Genomic DNA, 17159 nt, shown 5'->3' on the forward strand with positions numbered 1-17159 from the left:
TAGCCAAGGATGAAACTTTTTTTTCTAATTACGACTTCAAAACAGTTTTTGTCGACAGTATCGGCCTCTAGTGTGGATTTTCATTCACTAAGAAGAAAAACCATCTTGAAAAATGATGATTCGCTCTAAAATTTCAAAATTTTCAAAAAGCGGGCCGGCTATCTTTTCCACAAGTATGCTGGGAATTGAAATAATTCTTAACTTAATACGAGGATACTGGAAACTGAAAAAAATATGATCTCTCCTTTAGCATTTTCTTTTTTTTCGATGTTTCTACTGTCTATTCAATACGTTTTATTGAATAGACAGTAATTCTCTTTAATTAAATAATTAACCCATAATACCGAAAACTCTGTGTAATTTAAACCGTTTACTTTGAGCTTGAATATCTCATTTCCTGTAACACATATTAAACAGTTGGTCAACTGAAAAAACTTTTATCATATCAATAACATTTTGTCAGTAAACCGCTCTTTGGTATTTTTAAAAGGAACTGAGATAAGTTGGCTCAAAGTTGACGGATTGGGTGACACTCTATTAAGTGTTTACAATACCTTATAGCGTATTTCCTCTGATCACCCAAACCGTCTATCTTGAGCTCAATTATCTCGATAAAATATTTTAACTGATAAATAATTTGTCAGTTGACAAATTATTCATATCTTTAACGGAATCGAGACATTTCAGCTCAAAGTTGACGATTTGGGTGAACTTATATTAGAAAAAAACGGTATCTATCACCTATTCAGTTGTCCTAAATAATATTTTATTGTTGTATCTTTTCAACGTTTTTAAGTTGATTTTTATAAATCAATACTAATAAAAATGTCTACTTTTGTGTTTTCCAACTGTTTACTAAGCTACTAGAAATCTACTAGATTAAGCTACTAGAAATCGAAAGAAAGAATATCGAGAGTTTGGAATAACATCACAAGTCTTGCTCTCGCTTAGAGTGTTTGACCTGCCTGATCTGTATGTGAAAGCACGGAATGGTAGTACCACACAATCAAAAAAGAATTCGCCACAGTGTTATCATCAGTGGCGATCCCGGCCATAGTTTCTTTTAGTATCAATAGTTTCAAACCAATTGAATAGGATAGAACTTGACGAGTACTACAAAATGATGCTATTTGGAGATCTGTAACTTGTTTATGGCTGGGCTGGTTTTTTCTCGGTCCGTTTCGTATGTAACTTTGTTCATGGACAAGGTGAAGTTTTCCAAATACAGTGCGTTGCGTTGCAGGTTCTTACGTCCAGCCATGTTTAGGGTCATAACTTGAGAGATGTTAAAAGAATCGGTCCAATTTTTGAAAATAAAATTTTTGAAAACCAAAGATCAGTAGATAACGACCTCCAGCGAAGACGGAGGTGTCCAATTTTGATTCTGTATAACTAAAATCACTATAAAAAGTTTTTTCATTACGTTGTTCTCTTTCTTAGAGTTTCTATCATGTCATGGGATCTTTTGCCGACTGATGCTGGAAAAGCTTCAATCGGGGCAGTTGGAGCAGCTGGATGGACCAAAAAGCTAGCAGAAAGCAACTAACTCATTCACACTGTGATATCGACTATTCTCTCATCCTAAAATTAACAAAAAAAAACAGTATCAGCTCAAATTCTGCCCTCAAGATCCCAATGTTTTAAATTCTTTGAAGTCGTGTAATGGTATCAACGAGGAGCTGAAACTTGAAGTCATCAAGTGGACGAGTTAGAGATGTCTCAAAGATGATCCAGGCATCAAAAGAGCAATCATGGTCCCAGCTCCGACACATACCGACGATCACGTACGTTGTCTCAACTTCTTTCAAAAGTGCATCGGATCTAGCTGGGGGAAGGTGTGAAAGTTTAACATGATCTACCAAATAACCTTAGCATGAATGTTTTTCATTCTAAAAAAGTATCTGACAAAATTACCACCGTTTTTTCCACTAACATTTTATTAGTTGACAAATTTCGAGTATCTTTTATAGGAACCGAGATAATTGCCCAATAAATAAAACAACAGATGGTGCGTCTTCGGCGCGATTCAACCTAGTTTTCACTCGTTTTTCCTTACTGTTAGTTTTTTACTTTTTCAATGGGTTACGTAAATCTACTTTCAATTTCCGAGTTTATTAAACTTTTCACACGTTACGCAATAAATATTTAAATCAATCAATGTTAAGTCACGCCCCTACCTCTGTCCACGTTGAAAAAATTCCACGTATTGAAAAAAAACAATCCTTTGTGAAATCCCACTTTTTGAATTAGTTTGATAATTTTCGCTAGCACTTTTTGACTGCCCTGAAGCTCCCTGCGTAAGCTGTTTATTGTTTCATTTGCCTTTTTTCTTTCGATTGGTCGGATGCGAAAAAAGTTACAAAAGGCCCTCAGGGTCGCCATGTTTGGTGGTTCATGGCTAGGTGAATTCATTTTCACTGAACGTCCCCCTTTTGCAAAAGACTCAATCAGAGAAAAAAGAAACAAATGAACAAAAACAATAAATAGCGATCGTATAACTTTTTAGCAGTGAAAAAGAACTATTGAAAATTAGAAAACTGTCTCCTCGGAGACAGGGGTTTTGTGTTGGTGTTTTCCCCCAGTGAAAACCCATTTTCCCTTTCATGTACTGAGCCTCTACGTGGCGAAAGGGATCAACAGACGAAAGTCTGGCTAATCAGTACACTTTTGAAACTTGTCATTTTTCATGATTTTTGTTGATATGTTCAGGAAATATCTATATTTGAAATTATTTTTTTTCATTAAATCCCTTTTTTACTTCTTCCATTTTATTTTCTCTTTTCCAAGCCCGATTCAAAAAAGGAAGAATCAAAATTGGACACCTCCGTCTTCGCTGGAGGTCTTGATCTACGGATCTTTGGAGTGGACGTATAAACTTGCAACGGTTGCAAAAGGCATATTTCCGACTTTTCCAGATAACTCGGGTAGTTTTCAAGGTTTCATCACAAAAATTGTCCACTATATTTAATTTGTTGTTTCGAATCCGATTTTCAAAAAATTAGACCGATTCCTCTAACAACTCTCAAGTTATGACCCTAAACATAGGTGGACATAAGAACCTGCACCGCACTGTATTATTATGTTGTAGTGCTTGTCAAGCTCTATTAAATCTGATTTAATTGGTCCGAAAATTAATTCTAAAAGAAACTATAACAGCGGCGAGGAAGGCCCGGCAAAGGCCTGTCTCACATGGTTATTACAAACCTCCATCTATTCCTCCATTCAGCTGTGCAACTTGACCACCATCTCATCGTCTTCTCCATTTGTGCAGCACGATCTCTTGCCTCAAAAACATGAAAAATTAATAGAATTCTACATTAATCTCTTTACTTCTTTCAATTCACACAATCGAATCCTTTCACATACATCCCAATCCGTATGCTGACATCTACGAACCGCCCAGGTTCGGAGAAAATGCATATCGGTATCTGAATGGTTTGCATTTCAATATTTATTCGAAAATAGTTGATAACCTACCATTACTATCAATATACCGATTACCAATTGATGCTACAGAGTCAGCCATTTCATTCAATAAGACGTAAAGTGTGAATGGAAGGAAGTACTGACCGGTTGCCTTCAAAACTGAGTCAGCTGTTATTAGTGTAACAGAGCAGTCGTTTCGAGTTTCTCTAGAAAAGAAGAAGAGGAAAAGAGAGATCTATATCACTAATACGTCATTAAAAGCTGTAAGAGCTTTTGTCTTCCGGTGGTCATATTTTCAGACTTGAAAGTGAAAGTGATATGACAATCAGTGATGATCCGGAAATTGTGATTGCTCATTTCTTTTTGAAAATGTCGTATCTCATCTCAGCTGTTCATTTATAGCATACATTTTAGATTTGGTATCTTGAGAAATGTGAATTTTCTGATTTCATTAAAATGGTTGCTTTATTTTTTGTATTCACGTATTATCGAACAGTGAAAATATTACAGTATGATATACTAGTTATTAAATATGTACAGTTAAACTGAGTATCAAATGGGAAGATCATAATACATTGTACATTCTGTTGAAGGTTCAAATTCATTGACAACTGACTGTCCGAAGCGAAATCGTCGATTTGTATGGCTGGCTTTTCGGATTCCTTCGAGACTTGGTGACTGGCTCATTCAGCAGTGTCAAAAACTCTTGAGATAAGTCGATCTATAAATTCAATGAATGATAAAATGAAACTTTTTTTAAAATACAACTCACCTCATCATGAGGAAGACTACAGTGGAAGTGTTGAAGGTTTGGAGTGGAGACATGACATTCATCCACGTGGCGAAGAAGTACTTGTTTCATATCAGCTTCGTTCATCGATTTCAAACTGTTTCCGAATTCAATAGTCAACCTCTCGAGAATAGGTCTTCCGGAGTAAGGCAGAGCGATTTGGTACGCCTTCTGAAGAGCAAGGTTTGGATCGAATTTACTTCCGATTTCCAGTGTGACATTTTTGATTGTGTGAACATTCAGGAAAGCATGGAAGACGGTGTACACAAAAGTGTGACTACTGTTATGCTCAGCCTCCTCGCTGGGTGCGGGCTCTTCTGCTTGATTGAAGGTGAATCGCATAGATGATGTGGCAGTGTTAAGATTTGCGTATGCGTTTTGCCCATCAGGAGTGGTCATTTCCAGATGACGAAGAGAAGAGCGGTGTTTGGTGGCAAGATCGTAGCATCTCTGTAATGTTTTAACTCAGAAGATGTTGTCGAATCGATCTGAATACCAACCTTACGAAGCTCATAAGTTTTCGAAGGAAATTTGTCTCCTCCTTTTGGAATTTGGATTTTCAGAGATCGGAGGCAAAATGCTAAAAATAGTGTTTTATATGGAAATGCAATTGAGGAGTATAAGAACTCACGAGCTTTTCTGAATGCACTGAACAATGAAGATGTAGACATTCCTTTGGATATGATCATTTCAAGGGACTCAACACATTTTGCATTTGCCACGACTTCTTCCCAAGCATATCCTTCCAACTTCAATTGAGTGCTCCGCTTATCTTTGTGGATGAAATGAATTGTGGATTCTGAAACCAAAGACAATAAGAATTACAATTTAAAGATGCAGATCCAACCGTTTTCATTGATTTCCACTTTCAATCCTTTAAGTTCTCGATAGATGAATCGTTTCACACAATCTCCCAATTCATTGTCCAAATGAGAAACAGTGACGACATCATTCATGGGAAGATGACGACAAATCGTGGTGAGCGTGTCGACAGGAAGGGCTCCAAAAACTCCGAGAGGACTCGACGACATCTTCCTGAAATTCTGATCTCAAGGGGTTTCCCGGATTGTGACGAATCACAACTGATAAGAGAAAAAAAAAGAAGAAGGTGGAAAAAACGAGGGTGAAAGGAGAAGAAGAAGATGATAAGAGAGTATTGTGTCATTTAAAACAAAAAACGAAACACGTGCGATTCGAAAAAACGAGAAGAAGACCGAAAAATTGTATACAAACTATACACAGAACAAAAACCTATTCTTTTGCAACTTGAGAAAATCTACCATAATTCTAGAAGAAGTGAAAATCGGGAAGACTATACAGAAATATGAGTGTATTGTTGCGAACCGCTAGACCTAATTACCGTAATCCTAAACTATCTAGGCCGCCTAAAAAGCACACTAAACGAAAGAAAGTCCACAACTAAAATAGTTGATAGTACCATGAATGAACAAAAACCCGTTTAGTATAACTCTTCTGAGATCTTTGTGTAAATAAAAAGAGGGGGAATCCCTAATGTTTATAGGTCAAGAAGGGTTAGAGCTTGCTCTCGGCTGTGTAGCTCTGCACATTCCAAATGCAAGCGTAGAAATGATGACTGAGAAAGGAGGACCTTCCATCTCTGGGCGGTTCAATGGGCGGGGCCGATAACGACGCAACAAAGAAACAGCATAAAAAAGAAAGCTGTTGGGGCGGAGAGAAGAGGGGTAATGACACCGGTGCAAATGCAAATTTCTTTGACAGGCGCGTCCGATTCACGTCGACAACCCCCTTATGATGACGTCTCCATCTCTCCAATTGCATGCTCTCTCTTTGTTCTCTGCCCGCAAAACATATGATCGAATAGTGTATGAAATAGTAAAAGAAGAAGAATCAGAATACGAGGAAGAAGAAGAAATGGAGAATCTGAACATCTTTGTAGCTTCAATTGTTTACAAGTATTTTGCTTCCAACTCGTATCAACTAGTACCGACTGGAACACGAGTTATCAGTTGTCCATTTTACTGACCACATATGCATCGTATTGTTTTTTTTTGGGATGGACGATGAAAGTTGTTTATTTCTCTTGGAAAAGTATTTAAAACTTCTGATGCGATCATTTCGTAGAAGTTGTAAACATTAAAGGAATCGGAGCTGTGGAAGAGAAACGCCGGCAGCCGTTTCCAGAGGTGTAACAATGACAACTACCGTAACCTAAAATTTTTAATTTCTTTTTCGAGTTAATTTCAGCGATTTTCGTGCGTTTTAAGTAATTTTTTTACTACAAAAATTGTTGTTTTCTTTTTTTTTCGGAAAAATAAAACACAACGAAAAACCGTGAAAAGCGAGGAAAATAAATCCTGAAAATAAGAACATTTTTAGGTTACTGTAGTCGTCGTTGTGGGATCTTCAGAAACAGCTTCAATTTTGAACAACTTAGAAATGTGACTTGTAATCTTTGTAGATATTTACATTCACTACACACAACTGTGTTCCATGTTGTTTTGACGAAAGAGTACAGTTTTTGAAAAGAAGCTTATGAAGTGAAGCTTACTGGATTACCAAACATTGAGGAATATTCGAACAGAGGTCTGAAAAAAACAAGAAAATTATTGGAGACATTGTTTTGTCAGAGTAGATAATCGTTTCTTATGTAAGAGATAGTTGGGTTTAGTAAAGAAGAACGATTATATTGAAGATATGGATTTCAATTTCGCCAACGACTTAGTGGGAATTCTAAAAGTGTTCCGTAACTTTCATTCAGAAATACCGTAAAACACCAGAGATGTCAGGATAATTCCATATTTTGGATTCCAAACAAATTATTTTATCTAGATTCTATTTTCGGGATTCCGTGAAATTTTTTGTCCGGATTCCGTTTCTCGAAAAAGTCATTTCGGACATCTCTTCCTTCTACTTCAAGGGCTTTCAATCAAGTTAACTAATTAGGTCCTTCTATTTTTCCGGAATATTTTCGCGAAATTTTCCATCAAAAATTTCGGTGTCAAAATTGTTTTTTATTGTGATCAGGGCTGGGCGTAAAATTATTTTTTTACGGAATCCGTAAAACGTAAAATTTACGGATTTAAAAATCCGTAAAACCGTAAAATTTCCAAAGTGATTGTTTTTTGCAAGCAAAACCTATTTTTTCAAGTTTTTGCGCTATTTCAGGTATGTAATTTTGCGGAGTTTCATTTCAATAACTCAGAAATTATGCATTTTCTCACTTTTATCAAAAATCTCGACATTCCATTTTCCAAAAAGTTTCGGTAAAATTTTCAAAAACTTCGGAAAAAACAAAATTTCCCAATTTTTGCATTGAAATCTCAGAATGTTAATACTCAAAATAGCGCCAAACTCAAAATAATTTTCTTTATTTTTGCCAAAAACAGTCATTTTATTAATTTTACGGTTTTTACGGATTTTACGGATACAATTTTACGGGGGTCCGTAAAATTTTACGGCTCTCTCAAAATGCCGTAAAATCCGTAAAAACCGTAAACGTAAAATCCCAGCCCTGATTGTGATGTTTCAGAAAAAATTGCAAAATTTCGAAAATTTTCAAAACAACAAATTTTGAAGGGGCCGTTTTAATGAAGGTTTTACGGTATGGAATTCCCAAAACAAAAAACCTCTGATTCAAAAAAACGTATGTAATAGAACACAGACCAATTTATCCATCTTTTCCCAACCGCACAAATAGTATTCGAAACTTCTCAATCTGACAAGATTCTTTGGAAGAACTTCTCCCTTTTGAATCCCCTACCGTATCTCCATTTTTTTCAATCTTCCAACTAGATCATAATTCTTCGAATGACGCAACAATGGACAAGTGTCATATTAATCAAAAGCCTTTTACCGTCCGCCAGCTGCTCATCATTCTCTGCTCCTTCCACTCTCTTTCCTTTTCTCCAACGGACCATCGTATATCCCGTCTACAAAGCGTTCTGTCCTGGACACACCTATGCGTTGACAAAGAAACCGAGCGGGTCTTCTCGACCGAACGTCTACGTCTCTTTCTCTTCCTATCTCTGCCTTCAGTGTTTCATTGTGACGAGTGTGCACCCGATACGGACCCGTAATGACGTGAAGAACACTTCGTTATGTCTTGGACAAAACTTCAGAAGATACATAAATAAGAAAGACTTGGAAGGGTCAAGGGATTTACGAATCGGCTGGGATGAAAGAAAATGAGAGGCAGTGTACATAGTATGAGAAATCATTTTCCGGGGTTCGGGAAATGATTTACTGCATATCTCAGACTATTTTTTGAAATTGAGTTGTTAAAATGTGAGCTTAAAACTACTATAAGAACATCGAAAAATATGTTCAGATTTTTAGAAAATCATTTTCCCAATACCGAAAAATGGTTGCTTGAAACATCTTGGAATTGGAATATTTGACAGGTACTAATTGTTGTTTGAAGATTTAATCTTGAATTTTGTGGGTAGAGCTTTCTCCGGAAGCTGGACTCCTCTGAGAAGACTTGAATCAGTAGTTCTCTGTTTTTTTTTCGAAAATATCAACAACTTTCCAATCAAATCTAAAACTTCACATGTATTTGCTAAATTTTCTGAACAAGTTTTCTGCCAATATATGTATTTTAGGAATGAAGCGAATGCGGTTCTATATAACTTCGAACTTTTCAGTGTATTGTTTTTTTTTGAAGATCTCGTTTGAAGAATTTTCACAAAAAAGCGGACAACTAGAAATCCTATCACCTGATTTATTTAATAGTTTTTGTGATTTCCAATTAAGCAGGTAAGTAAGAATTAATGTTTCAGACCTCAAAATGTTGTCAGACTGAAATTCTGAAAGAGTATAACTCTAGAATACACCACACTTCAGAAACAACGATTGTGGATTCCGGTTTTTAATTAGCTAAACACAGAACTCCAGTTACACTTCCTGATGATTTCCCGAAAAATCGAAATACGGAAAATATTGATCTGAAAAAAAAATCGCTGGAGCAAGAGTACTTTGAACAGCCATTACTGTACATATTCTGAATCACTCCACATGTAGATGAGTTTCAAGCTGTTCATGAATATGAATACCGTTATAGAAGGGCCCCGCACTATCAGGTTTGAGCGATATTTTCTTGGCTCCTATGCAATATATAAAAAATTTTCAAATGATAAAATGTTTGTGATATTATGACAAACAGTTTATCAGTTGACAACTGCTTCATATCTTTGACAGGAATCGATATAAATTTATTCCAAGTTAAAAGTTTGGGCCTCTTCTATTACAGGTTTGTAATATTTTATTGGATGACAATATTTATGGTGGCTGAACATTGAGCTGAAGTCGGCATTGGATTATTTTTTATCTGTAAATTGACATTTCAACTTCAATATATGTTCGCCTGTATAAAAATGTGGCTTTATCTAATCTTTCGAGATACCAATCTGAATCTCTTCCATTTTCTACGCCGACAAGAAGCGTACTATTATACGTTTGTGTGACCTAGAACACTTCATTTATCTTATCAAACTTCCATGAATCCCTTTTGAGAACAATAGTTTTCGATTTTTGTTCCCCTTTCGTAAAATCTCACTGTGCTCAGTCTTTCTTTTAGCTGACATAGAGTGTTTCAAAACAAACAATGCAGGATAGGCGCTAAGAAAAGAGTTTCCTGGAATCGTCCTCGAGTTTCGCGTTGAGTGGATACAACCAAGAGACGACAGGGGATCAAGAGAATGTTATCAGGAGAAGAATCAGAAGAACAGCATTCATGGAATCGCTTCGGATTTTCAAAAATAAAAATCAAGAAAGCGATAGTAACTTTCGATGGAATCACTTTTTAGGAATTCTTTATTTCCCTTGAAAGCTCTAAAAATACTTTTCTTTTCTTCTGTATCAAGCAATTGAAACTTTGAATTTTTGGGTACTGTAACCTTCACGAGCATCGTTCCCCTTCCTTTGAGTTCAAAAATACACTAAGAGATTTTCGAAAAAATGCAAATTAACAAAACAAATACAATAGACAAAACATTTCATCTTGACTGCTCTTCTCTCTCCGATTCTCCTTCTGTTTACCCACTCGACACCTCCCGCCTCCACCCCGTTTTTCAAGAACTCTTTCATTCTTAATTGATTTTTTCGTCATGGCTACCTGGGGTGAGTATTATAGGAGACTTTGATTATTTCTCATTTTCAAAAAAAAAAGAATATTCCAATTTTCAGAACATGAGCTCCGTGAAATGTTTTCTCTTCATGATAAGGACATGAGTGGATTCATCAGCAAAGATGATGTGATCTGTATGCTTCTTGGAGCCGAGAAGGATGATAAGAAGGACCCAGTGTTCAAGACCAACCTCAAGTTTCTTATCCAAGTCATTAAGGAGGCTGACAAGGATGGAGACTCCAAGATCACCTTCGATGAATTCAAGGAGTACATCAACAAGGTTACTTCCTAAATATTTATTTTTACCCGGTACATTGATGTTCTAATGTTTTTAAAACTTCTTTCATCTTTATTATACTACCCAAATCTTCAAGATCAGAATAAATCTATCAAAAACAAAAACAAAAACAAAAATAATGGAAAATAACAATAAACCTATGTAACAATCTACAAATTAAAGTTTCTCAGTGACCATTCACTGTCTTCGTCTGAAGGCGAATCAAAAACTGGAACAGGAGGTGGTAGAGGGTATTGTTCTTTCGAAAGACTCTCGAGGTTGTGTTGTTTGTTCGTATAGTCGTAGAGGAACAGTCCAGGATGTCTGAAAACGAAATAGATAAATATATCATCAGAACTGTATATTGCCATCAGTGTGCCTTATAGACAAATGATTTGTCGACAAACGCCCTTTTCGACAAATTTATCGACAAATTTACCGGTAAACTTATCGGAAAATTACCGACAAATTGTCGATAAAAACAACATTTACCGATAATTTGTCGATAAAAATTGCTATTAACCGAAGGAATTACTTGTAAAAATCGTATCGTTACCATTTTTTCCTAGGACTTCTAGAATGATGAAAGAGCTTACCCAGGCAAACTTTATAGGCTATCTGGCTTGGTGGCCCAACTTTCACAACATGAATTTTCTAGGCCACGATTTTAGCCTAGAAATGATCTGATGTTCACCTGGTGTGTTTTTAGGTCATTTTAACATGGTGGCCTAACTTTCGCGCGTTGAGTTTTCTAGGCCACCATGTAAAAATGGCCTAGAAAACATACCAGATGGATATCTGATCATTTTTAAGCAAAAAAAGTTGGTGGCCTAAAAAACTCAACTTGCAAATGTTAGGCCACCACCCCAAAATGGCTTAGAAAACGTACCAGGTGAATATCTGACCATTTCTAGGTCAAAAAAGTTGATGGCCTAGAAAACTCAACTTACGAAAGTTAGGCCACCATGTTAAAATGGCTCAGAAAACGTACCAGGTGAATATCTGACCATTTCTAGGCCAAAAAGATTGGTGACCTAGAAAACTCATATTGCAAAAGTTAGGCCACCATGTTAACATCAGATCATTTTCAGGTCAAAAAGTTTGGTGGCCTAGAAAATTCATGTTGGAAAAATTAGGCCACCAGGTCAGATGGCCTAGAAAAAAAAGATGAGATACGATTTTTTACTAGTAATTCCCGCGGTCAATAGCAATTTTTGTCGATAATTTGTCGACAAATGCCCCCTTCGACAAATTTATCGACAAAAAAAAACAACAAATTTATCGACAATTTGTCAACAAAATTTTGTCGATAAATTTACCGATAATTTGTCGACAATTTATCGGCAAAATTTTATCGTTTTCTATCGACAAATTTATCGATAATTTGTCAAGTAAATTTGTCGACAAAATCAGAAAATTTTTGTCGATAAGACACACTGATTGCCATGTGAATACTGTTCTGATCTCACTGAGCTATAGTAATTGGGTCATGATCATTGGTGTTTAAAAAACTACTAATCCGTCTACTTGCACAAGTAGGTGTCGAATCACGTGAAACTCGATTCTTTGTAATTAACGATCAACTTCTCACTGGGAAGTTCTTGGCTCTTCTAATTGAACTTTTTCTTGAAATTAGGCTATCCAAATTAGGCTATCCATACTGACAAAATGTTTTTAATTTTATGATAAACATTTTATCAGTTAACTACTTTCTGATATCTTTCACAGAAAGTTTTTCGAAATTGACGGTTTTGGGACATTCTATTCGAGTGTTTACAGTATTTTGAGATAGGACAATTATTGTTTACTGGAACTTTGATTTCAAAAGTTTGATGCCAAAAATTCAACTGGAGGATCCTAGGATGCTTCCAGTGAGAATATTGAATGCTCTCGGTTTTAATGTAGATCATAAAAAATATCAGAGAATTTCTCTACTATTCATGGTTCAACCCCCCCCCCCCCCCGACTAACCTGATACACTGCTCATTGTAGCCCTCTGCAAGATCTGCAAACTGTTCCATTCCTAATTTAATGGATGTTGTAGTTGGATCAATCCGACATTTCTTCAGCAACTCATCAGCCATTTCATTTTCCATTTCAGGCGGGTACAACGTTTTCAGCCCTTTTTCCACATATTTTTGTCTGTAGTGAAACACTTGTCTACATAGTTTTTCAAGAACTTCGAACGATGTTTTAACGAGTGGCGTCTTCCGAGGAACGAATCGAACAACTCCAACGTCTACTTGAGGTCGTGGAACGAAACATGAACCTGAAAATGAATTACCGTAAAACCTGTATTAGAAGGGCTCCTTTAATAGAAGGGCCCTCCGGAGGTACCCTGGAACAATAGAAGGGCCGGCCCTTCTAATACAGGTTTTACGGTATGTATTTTGATAACTTTTAAAACAGGAATGAAAAGACACACCTGAAATTTGGAAAACCAATTTAGGTTCTGCCACATACTGAGCCATTATTGAAATACGAGAACGAGTATCACAAGCAATCGGAGAACACAGTCTTTTCGCTACTTCCAATTGAAATGTTAGCGTAAGAGGCACTCGACCATACTCCCAAACTCCACGCCTATAAGACATATCGCGGAGGTATCTGAAAGAAATTGAATGATTCAAATACGATCATTTTTTGATTACTTGATGATAAGTGGAGAAGCAATATTGAAAGGGAGATTTCCAATGACATGCATCTGTGGTAATTTTGAGTCATGCCAAGGGACAGAACTCGGACGATTTGGTTCTTTCTAGAAAATATTTAATTATATTCTCAGCTCAGAGAGGAGTTCCCTCCCAGAAGGGGGTTTTCAGCATACCTTCCATATATCGCCGATTTCTGTTCGAAGGGCATCTTTGTGGTGGATGAACATTCGAGAATCTGCTGCTTCAGCCAGATGCTGGGAAGGGAAATTTTGCATTTAATTACATTCATTGTATAGCCACTTCAACTAATTTTTTGGATAATAAAATGTATGATTTAGATATTAAATTAATTATCAAATTAGATGTGTTTCGATCAGGATTGCTCGGAAAATCGCTTTCGGAAAATCGGATATCAGATTTATTTCCTGAATTTTTTTTCTCTCGGAAAATCAGATATCTGATTTTTCCCGACTTTTAAATTTGTTGAATCCTTTCCCGGAGCATGTTTCCCTCGTCAAAAATTATCGTCATATTTTTATCATGATTTATATTTATCATGATTTCCCATTACTCCACTTTTTATTTATCAGGTGGTGGCAATATATTTAAAACGATTGACGCACCTGCAATGGTGGAATGAACCTGTTGTCAATTTCAACCACATCGAGTCTTGATGCTCCTGCTTCCAGAATTCCTCTTGTAATGCCTCCCGGACCGGATCCGATTTCAATGACCCAATCATTTTCATTGACTTTTGCATGTTTAGCGATCTATGTGAAAAACCGTGTACTTTATTATTTTTTCGACGCAATCGTATCGCCACACCAGGGGGCATTTCCCGTGTTTTGTTACCGATTTGCCCCGATTACTGTATACTGACAAAAACCACTAGGCTCTGGGGAGAACTCGAACCAACGACGGTTCAAATTCATCCCTGTTAACCACAAGGCTAATCGGGAGCACGTTAGAGGAAGTTTCGATGGTTATTATATACCTCACGTTTTAAAAATTTAAACTCAACTTTTTATTTTTTTTTCGAATTTCTGATTTTAAATTCAAATGATTCTTGGGGTAGTTTTTGGAGTTTCCGAAACTGGAAAAACATTACCAACTGTTCAGAAAAAAGAAGAGGAAATTGTTTTCCTGCATAGGCATTTTCTAAGGATTTTTCCTACTTTTAAGGACTAATTTGAAAATTCAAAAAAATTATTGGGATTCAAAAAAATTATTTTCGAATATTATAAACTGGAAAAACATAACTTTCATAAATGTGTAAAAACAATTCCGGAATCGATTGAGAGACATATGTTCTGTAAAAATTCAAAAATGTTTTCATAAATTGGGATTCATAAATTGGGATCAGAAAACAAACTTCAAGTATTGCCAGAAAAGGGAACTTTTTCGCATAGCTATTCAGAATTTTCTAGGGACTTTTTCCACATTTTGTAAATGTCTTTTCAAGCTCTAAGCATACTTTTTAATGGCTGAAGTAACTTTAAAGGGCTAATTTGACTTTCAGACGGACTTGTTTTTTGTATCCATTAATTTAGGGTTCTAAGCTTACTTTTTAAGAGCTGAGCCTACTTTTCTCACCGTAAAACCTGTATTAGAAGGGCCGGCTCTTCTATTGTTCCAAGGTATTTCCAGAGGACCCTTCTATTACAGGGGACCTTCAATTAGAGAGAGCTTTTCTATTTTTCCGGCCAGTTTTTTTTCCGAATTTTTGCTTCGAAAAATTCGACGAAATTTTGTTCAACATTCATGAAAACCTGCCGATTTCATCAAAATTTAGCAAGATTTTCATCGAAAAATAGAGTTTCAACAAATTTCTATTCAATTGTGGAGTTTCCGAATATTTTCCACCGAAAAAGTACGGAAAATTTTCTGATTTTAAAACACATTTTGAAAAGAGGTCCTTTTCACAGAAGGTCCTTTTATTACAGGAGGCCCTTCTATTAAAGGGGGCCCTTCTATTCCTTCTATTTCCAAGACCCTCTCGGAGGGCTCTTCTATTAGAGGGACCCTTCTATTAAAGAGGCCCTTCTAATACAGGTTTTTTAAAATTTTTTTTTCGAAGCCTGATTTTTAAGAGTGTGTGTGTGTGCGGTAAACGTTTTTTAAAGGCTAAGCCTACTTTTTAGAAGCTGAAAATAATTTTTAATGGCTGATTTTACTTCTAGGGGCCTTGTTTTTAGTATACGCCGATTTAAGTTGCTAATTTTTTTGTATTTACCGTAAAACCTGTATTAGAAGGGCCGGTCCTTCTATCATTCGTGGGGTCCCGAGGAATTAGAAGGGTTCTTTAATTAGAGGGAGGACTTGTATTTTTCGTGAGTCCTCGAGAACAGATATTCTATTGGAGGGCATCATTTTTCAGTGAAAATTTCGTTTTTTCTACTAAAAATCCATTACAATTTCTACATAAAAATTAGCAAAAACAACCAATATTGTCAAATTTCAAAAAACTGGCACCTGAAAATTTCGCGAGCGCCGTTCGTGTCGATTTACGAGGCCTCGTCTTTGAATCCGCCATTGTATCAAACGAAATTGATTTCTTTGAATTTAGTGGGATGTTCTGATAACATTATGATCTTGGTAACATTTTGGTGGCTAGAATTTCTAGAATTTTTAAATCGAAATTCCAAGCTTGATTGCGAAAACTGTTCGAACGAGAAAAAAAAAATCTATATTAGAGCAACAGCATTCAACTCTCAGGTGCCAGTATTTTTAGAATCAGACAATGATTCAATCAAAACAACGGAAAAAACGGCTGAAAATCAAAGGAGGTAGTCAAAGGAGCACTTCAATACTGATTCGACTTCAGTAATACTGATTCGACTTTTGAGGTACTACCTATCTATCTATTTGGGGGAACAAACTTGAATTCACTCTAATTCGCATCATGTGAATACTGTGGATCCACGTGTCTCATTTTTTATTGGCTCTCATTTTAAAATGTCACGGGAAAAACTGTGTGAAACAGTTTCCTTTAAAAATAGCTCAGCGTGAAAAGTGCCCCTGGTGTGTAGATACGATTACCCATTTTATCGTTGTTTTATACCTTCCTGTTAATGTTCATATCCATCAGATAGTTTTGTGATAAAATCTTTTTTGCGCGTAGCCGGTACATGTGAATGAAATCTCGTAGAGCAGGAAGTGGCGGAAGTCTTGATTTCATCTATATTTCATTTGTTTATGTCACCCATCAGGTTTCCTTTCGTAAGTAGATTCTCTGCTCAATGACAGTGAATAAATTGTGAAACCCATCATTTAAAAAAACTAAAATTTATTATAAATAAATATAACCAAATTAATGTGCTGTCTGAAAAGAAAAAGCTAACTGAAAATATAATCTGAAAATGGACGCAATAAATCAAGAAAAGAAAAAAAGAGTAAAGCAGTATGGAAAGATTTTCAGAGGATGGAGTACCACAACCAAAAACATCGGCGATACTCATGATAAGACGTTCATCAAGTAAGGGATCGGAATGAATGCGGAAGATAATGAGGAGCGAAGGAAGACTGTTTTATTTTTTCGTTTTTTCGAGATCCTCACGAAGAAGGTCAACGAATTCCTTGTAAGCACGCTCAAGATCGTCGTTCACAATCACTTTATCGAAAAGTGTCGGATTCTTCTCAACTGAAAGATATATCTATTGGCAAAATTTGAAAAAAAAACACTTACTTTCAACGAGATCCTCTTCTGCGTGTTGCAGACGTTTTTTCAAACTTTCCTCGGTTTCAGTTCCTCGAGCTCTCAGCCTTTCTTCGAGGAGCTTAATGGATGGAGCACGAATTAAGATGTATCTAGCATCCAGATGACTGTTTTTGATATTACGAACTCCTTGCAACTCGATGTCCAAGACACAAATTTTTCCACTTTTCTCGATTTCCTCGACAGTTTTT

At 36.2% G+C, this 17159-nt stretch overlaps 5 protein-coding genes across 5 annotated transcripts in view; 1 reads left to right on the forward strand and 4 right to left on the reverse strand.

The window, feature by feature from the left end:
- CBG11966 overlaps positions 1-3526 on the reverse strand; it is a gene marked incomplete at both ends in the record, with an annotated part of 4515 nt that extends 989 nt beyond the window's left edge. The window contains 3 exons of the mRNA XM_045237203.1: positions 3205-3284; positions 3331-3428; positions 3478-3526. Of these exons, the coding sequence (XP_045094716.1) occupies positions 3205-3284; positions 3331-3428; positions 3478-3526 (227 nt within the window). The remainder of the gene's footprint in view (positions 1-3204; positions 3285-3330; positions 3429-3477) is intronic.
- A 501-nt stretch (positions 3527-4027) lies between these two features.
- Positions 4028-5247, reverse strand: CBG11967 (the record flags this gene model as incomplete). The annotated part of the gene is made up of 5 exons (XM_002646217.1): positions 4028-4147; positions 4199-4666; positions 4717-4796; positions 4848-5015; positions 5064-5247. The coding sequence occupies 5 exons, from the start codon at positions 5245-5247 to the stop codon at positions 4028-4030; spliced, it is 1020 nt and encodes a 339-aa protein (XP_002646263.1).
- Positions 5248-10302: 5055 nt separating this feature from the next.
- CBG11969 lies at positions 10303-10614 on the forward strand (the record flags this gene model as incomplete). Its single annotated transcript, XM_002646218.2, has 2 exons — positions 10303-10315; positions 10382-10614. 2 exons carry the CDS (start codon positions 10303-10305, stop codon positions 10612-10614), a joined length of 246 nt encoding a protein of 81 aa, XP_002646264.2.
- A 155-nt stretch (positions 10615-10769) lies between these two features.
- On the reverse strand, positions 10770-16431 carry CBG11971 (the record flags this gene model as incomplete). The annotated part of the gene is made up of 7 exons (XM_045237217.1): positions 10770-10923; positions 12571-12868; positions 13025-13206; positions 13251-13357; positions 13427-13507; positions 13877-14023; positions 16315-16431. The coding sequence occupies 7 exons, from the start codon at positions 16429-16431 to the stop codon at positions 10770-10772; spliced, it is 1086 nt and encodes a 361-aa protein (XP_045100780.1).
- Positions 16432-16780: 349 nt separating this feature from the next.
- Positions 16781-17159, reverse strand: part of CBG11970 — a gene marked incomplete at both ends in the record, with an annotated part of 6186 nt that continues 5807 nt past the window's right edge. Inside the window, 2 exons of the mRNA XM_045237222.1 lie at positions 16781-16893; positions 16939-17075. Coding sequence (XP_045100781.1) covers positions 16781-16893; positions 16939-17075 — 250 coding nt within the window. The remainder of the gene's footprint in view (positions 16894-16938; positions 17076-17159) is intronic.

This window comes from Caenorhabditis briggsae (assembly GCF_000004555.2).
Source record: "Caenorhabditis briggsae complete genome, chrI, whole genome shotgun sequence".
NCBI classification, from domain to species: Eukaryota; Metazoa; Nematoda; class Chromadorea; order Rhabditida; family Rhabditidae; genus Caenorhabditis; species Caenorhabditis briggsae.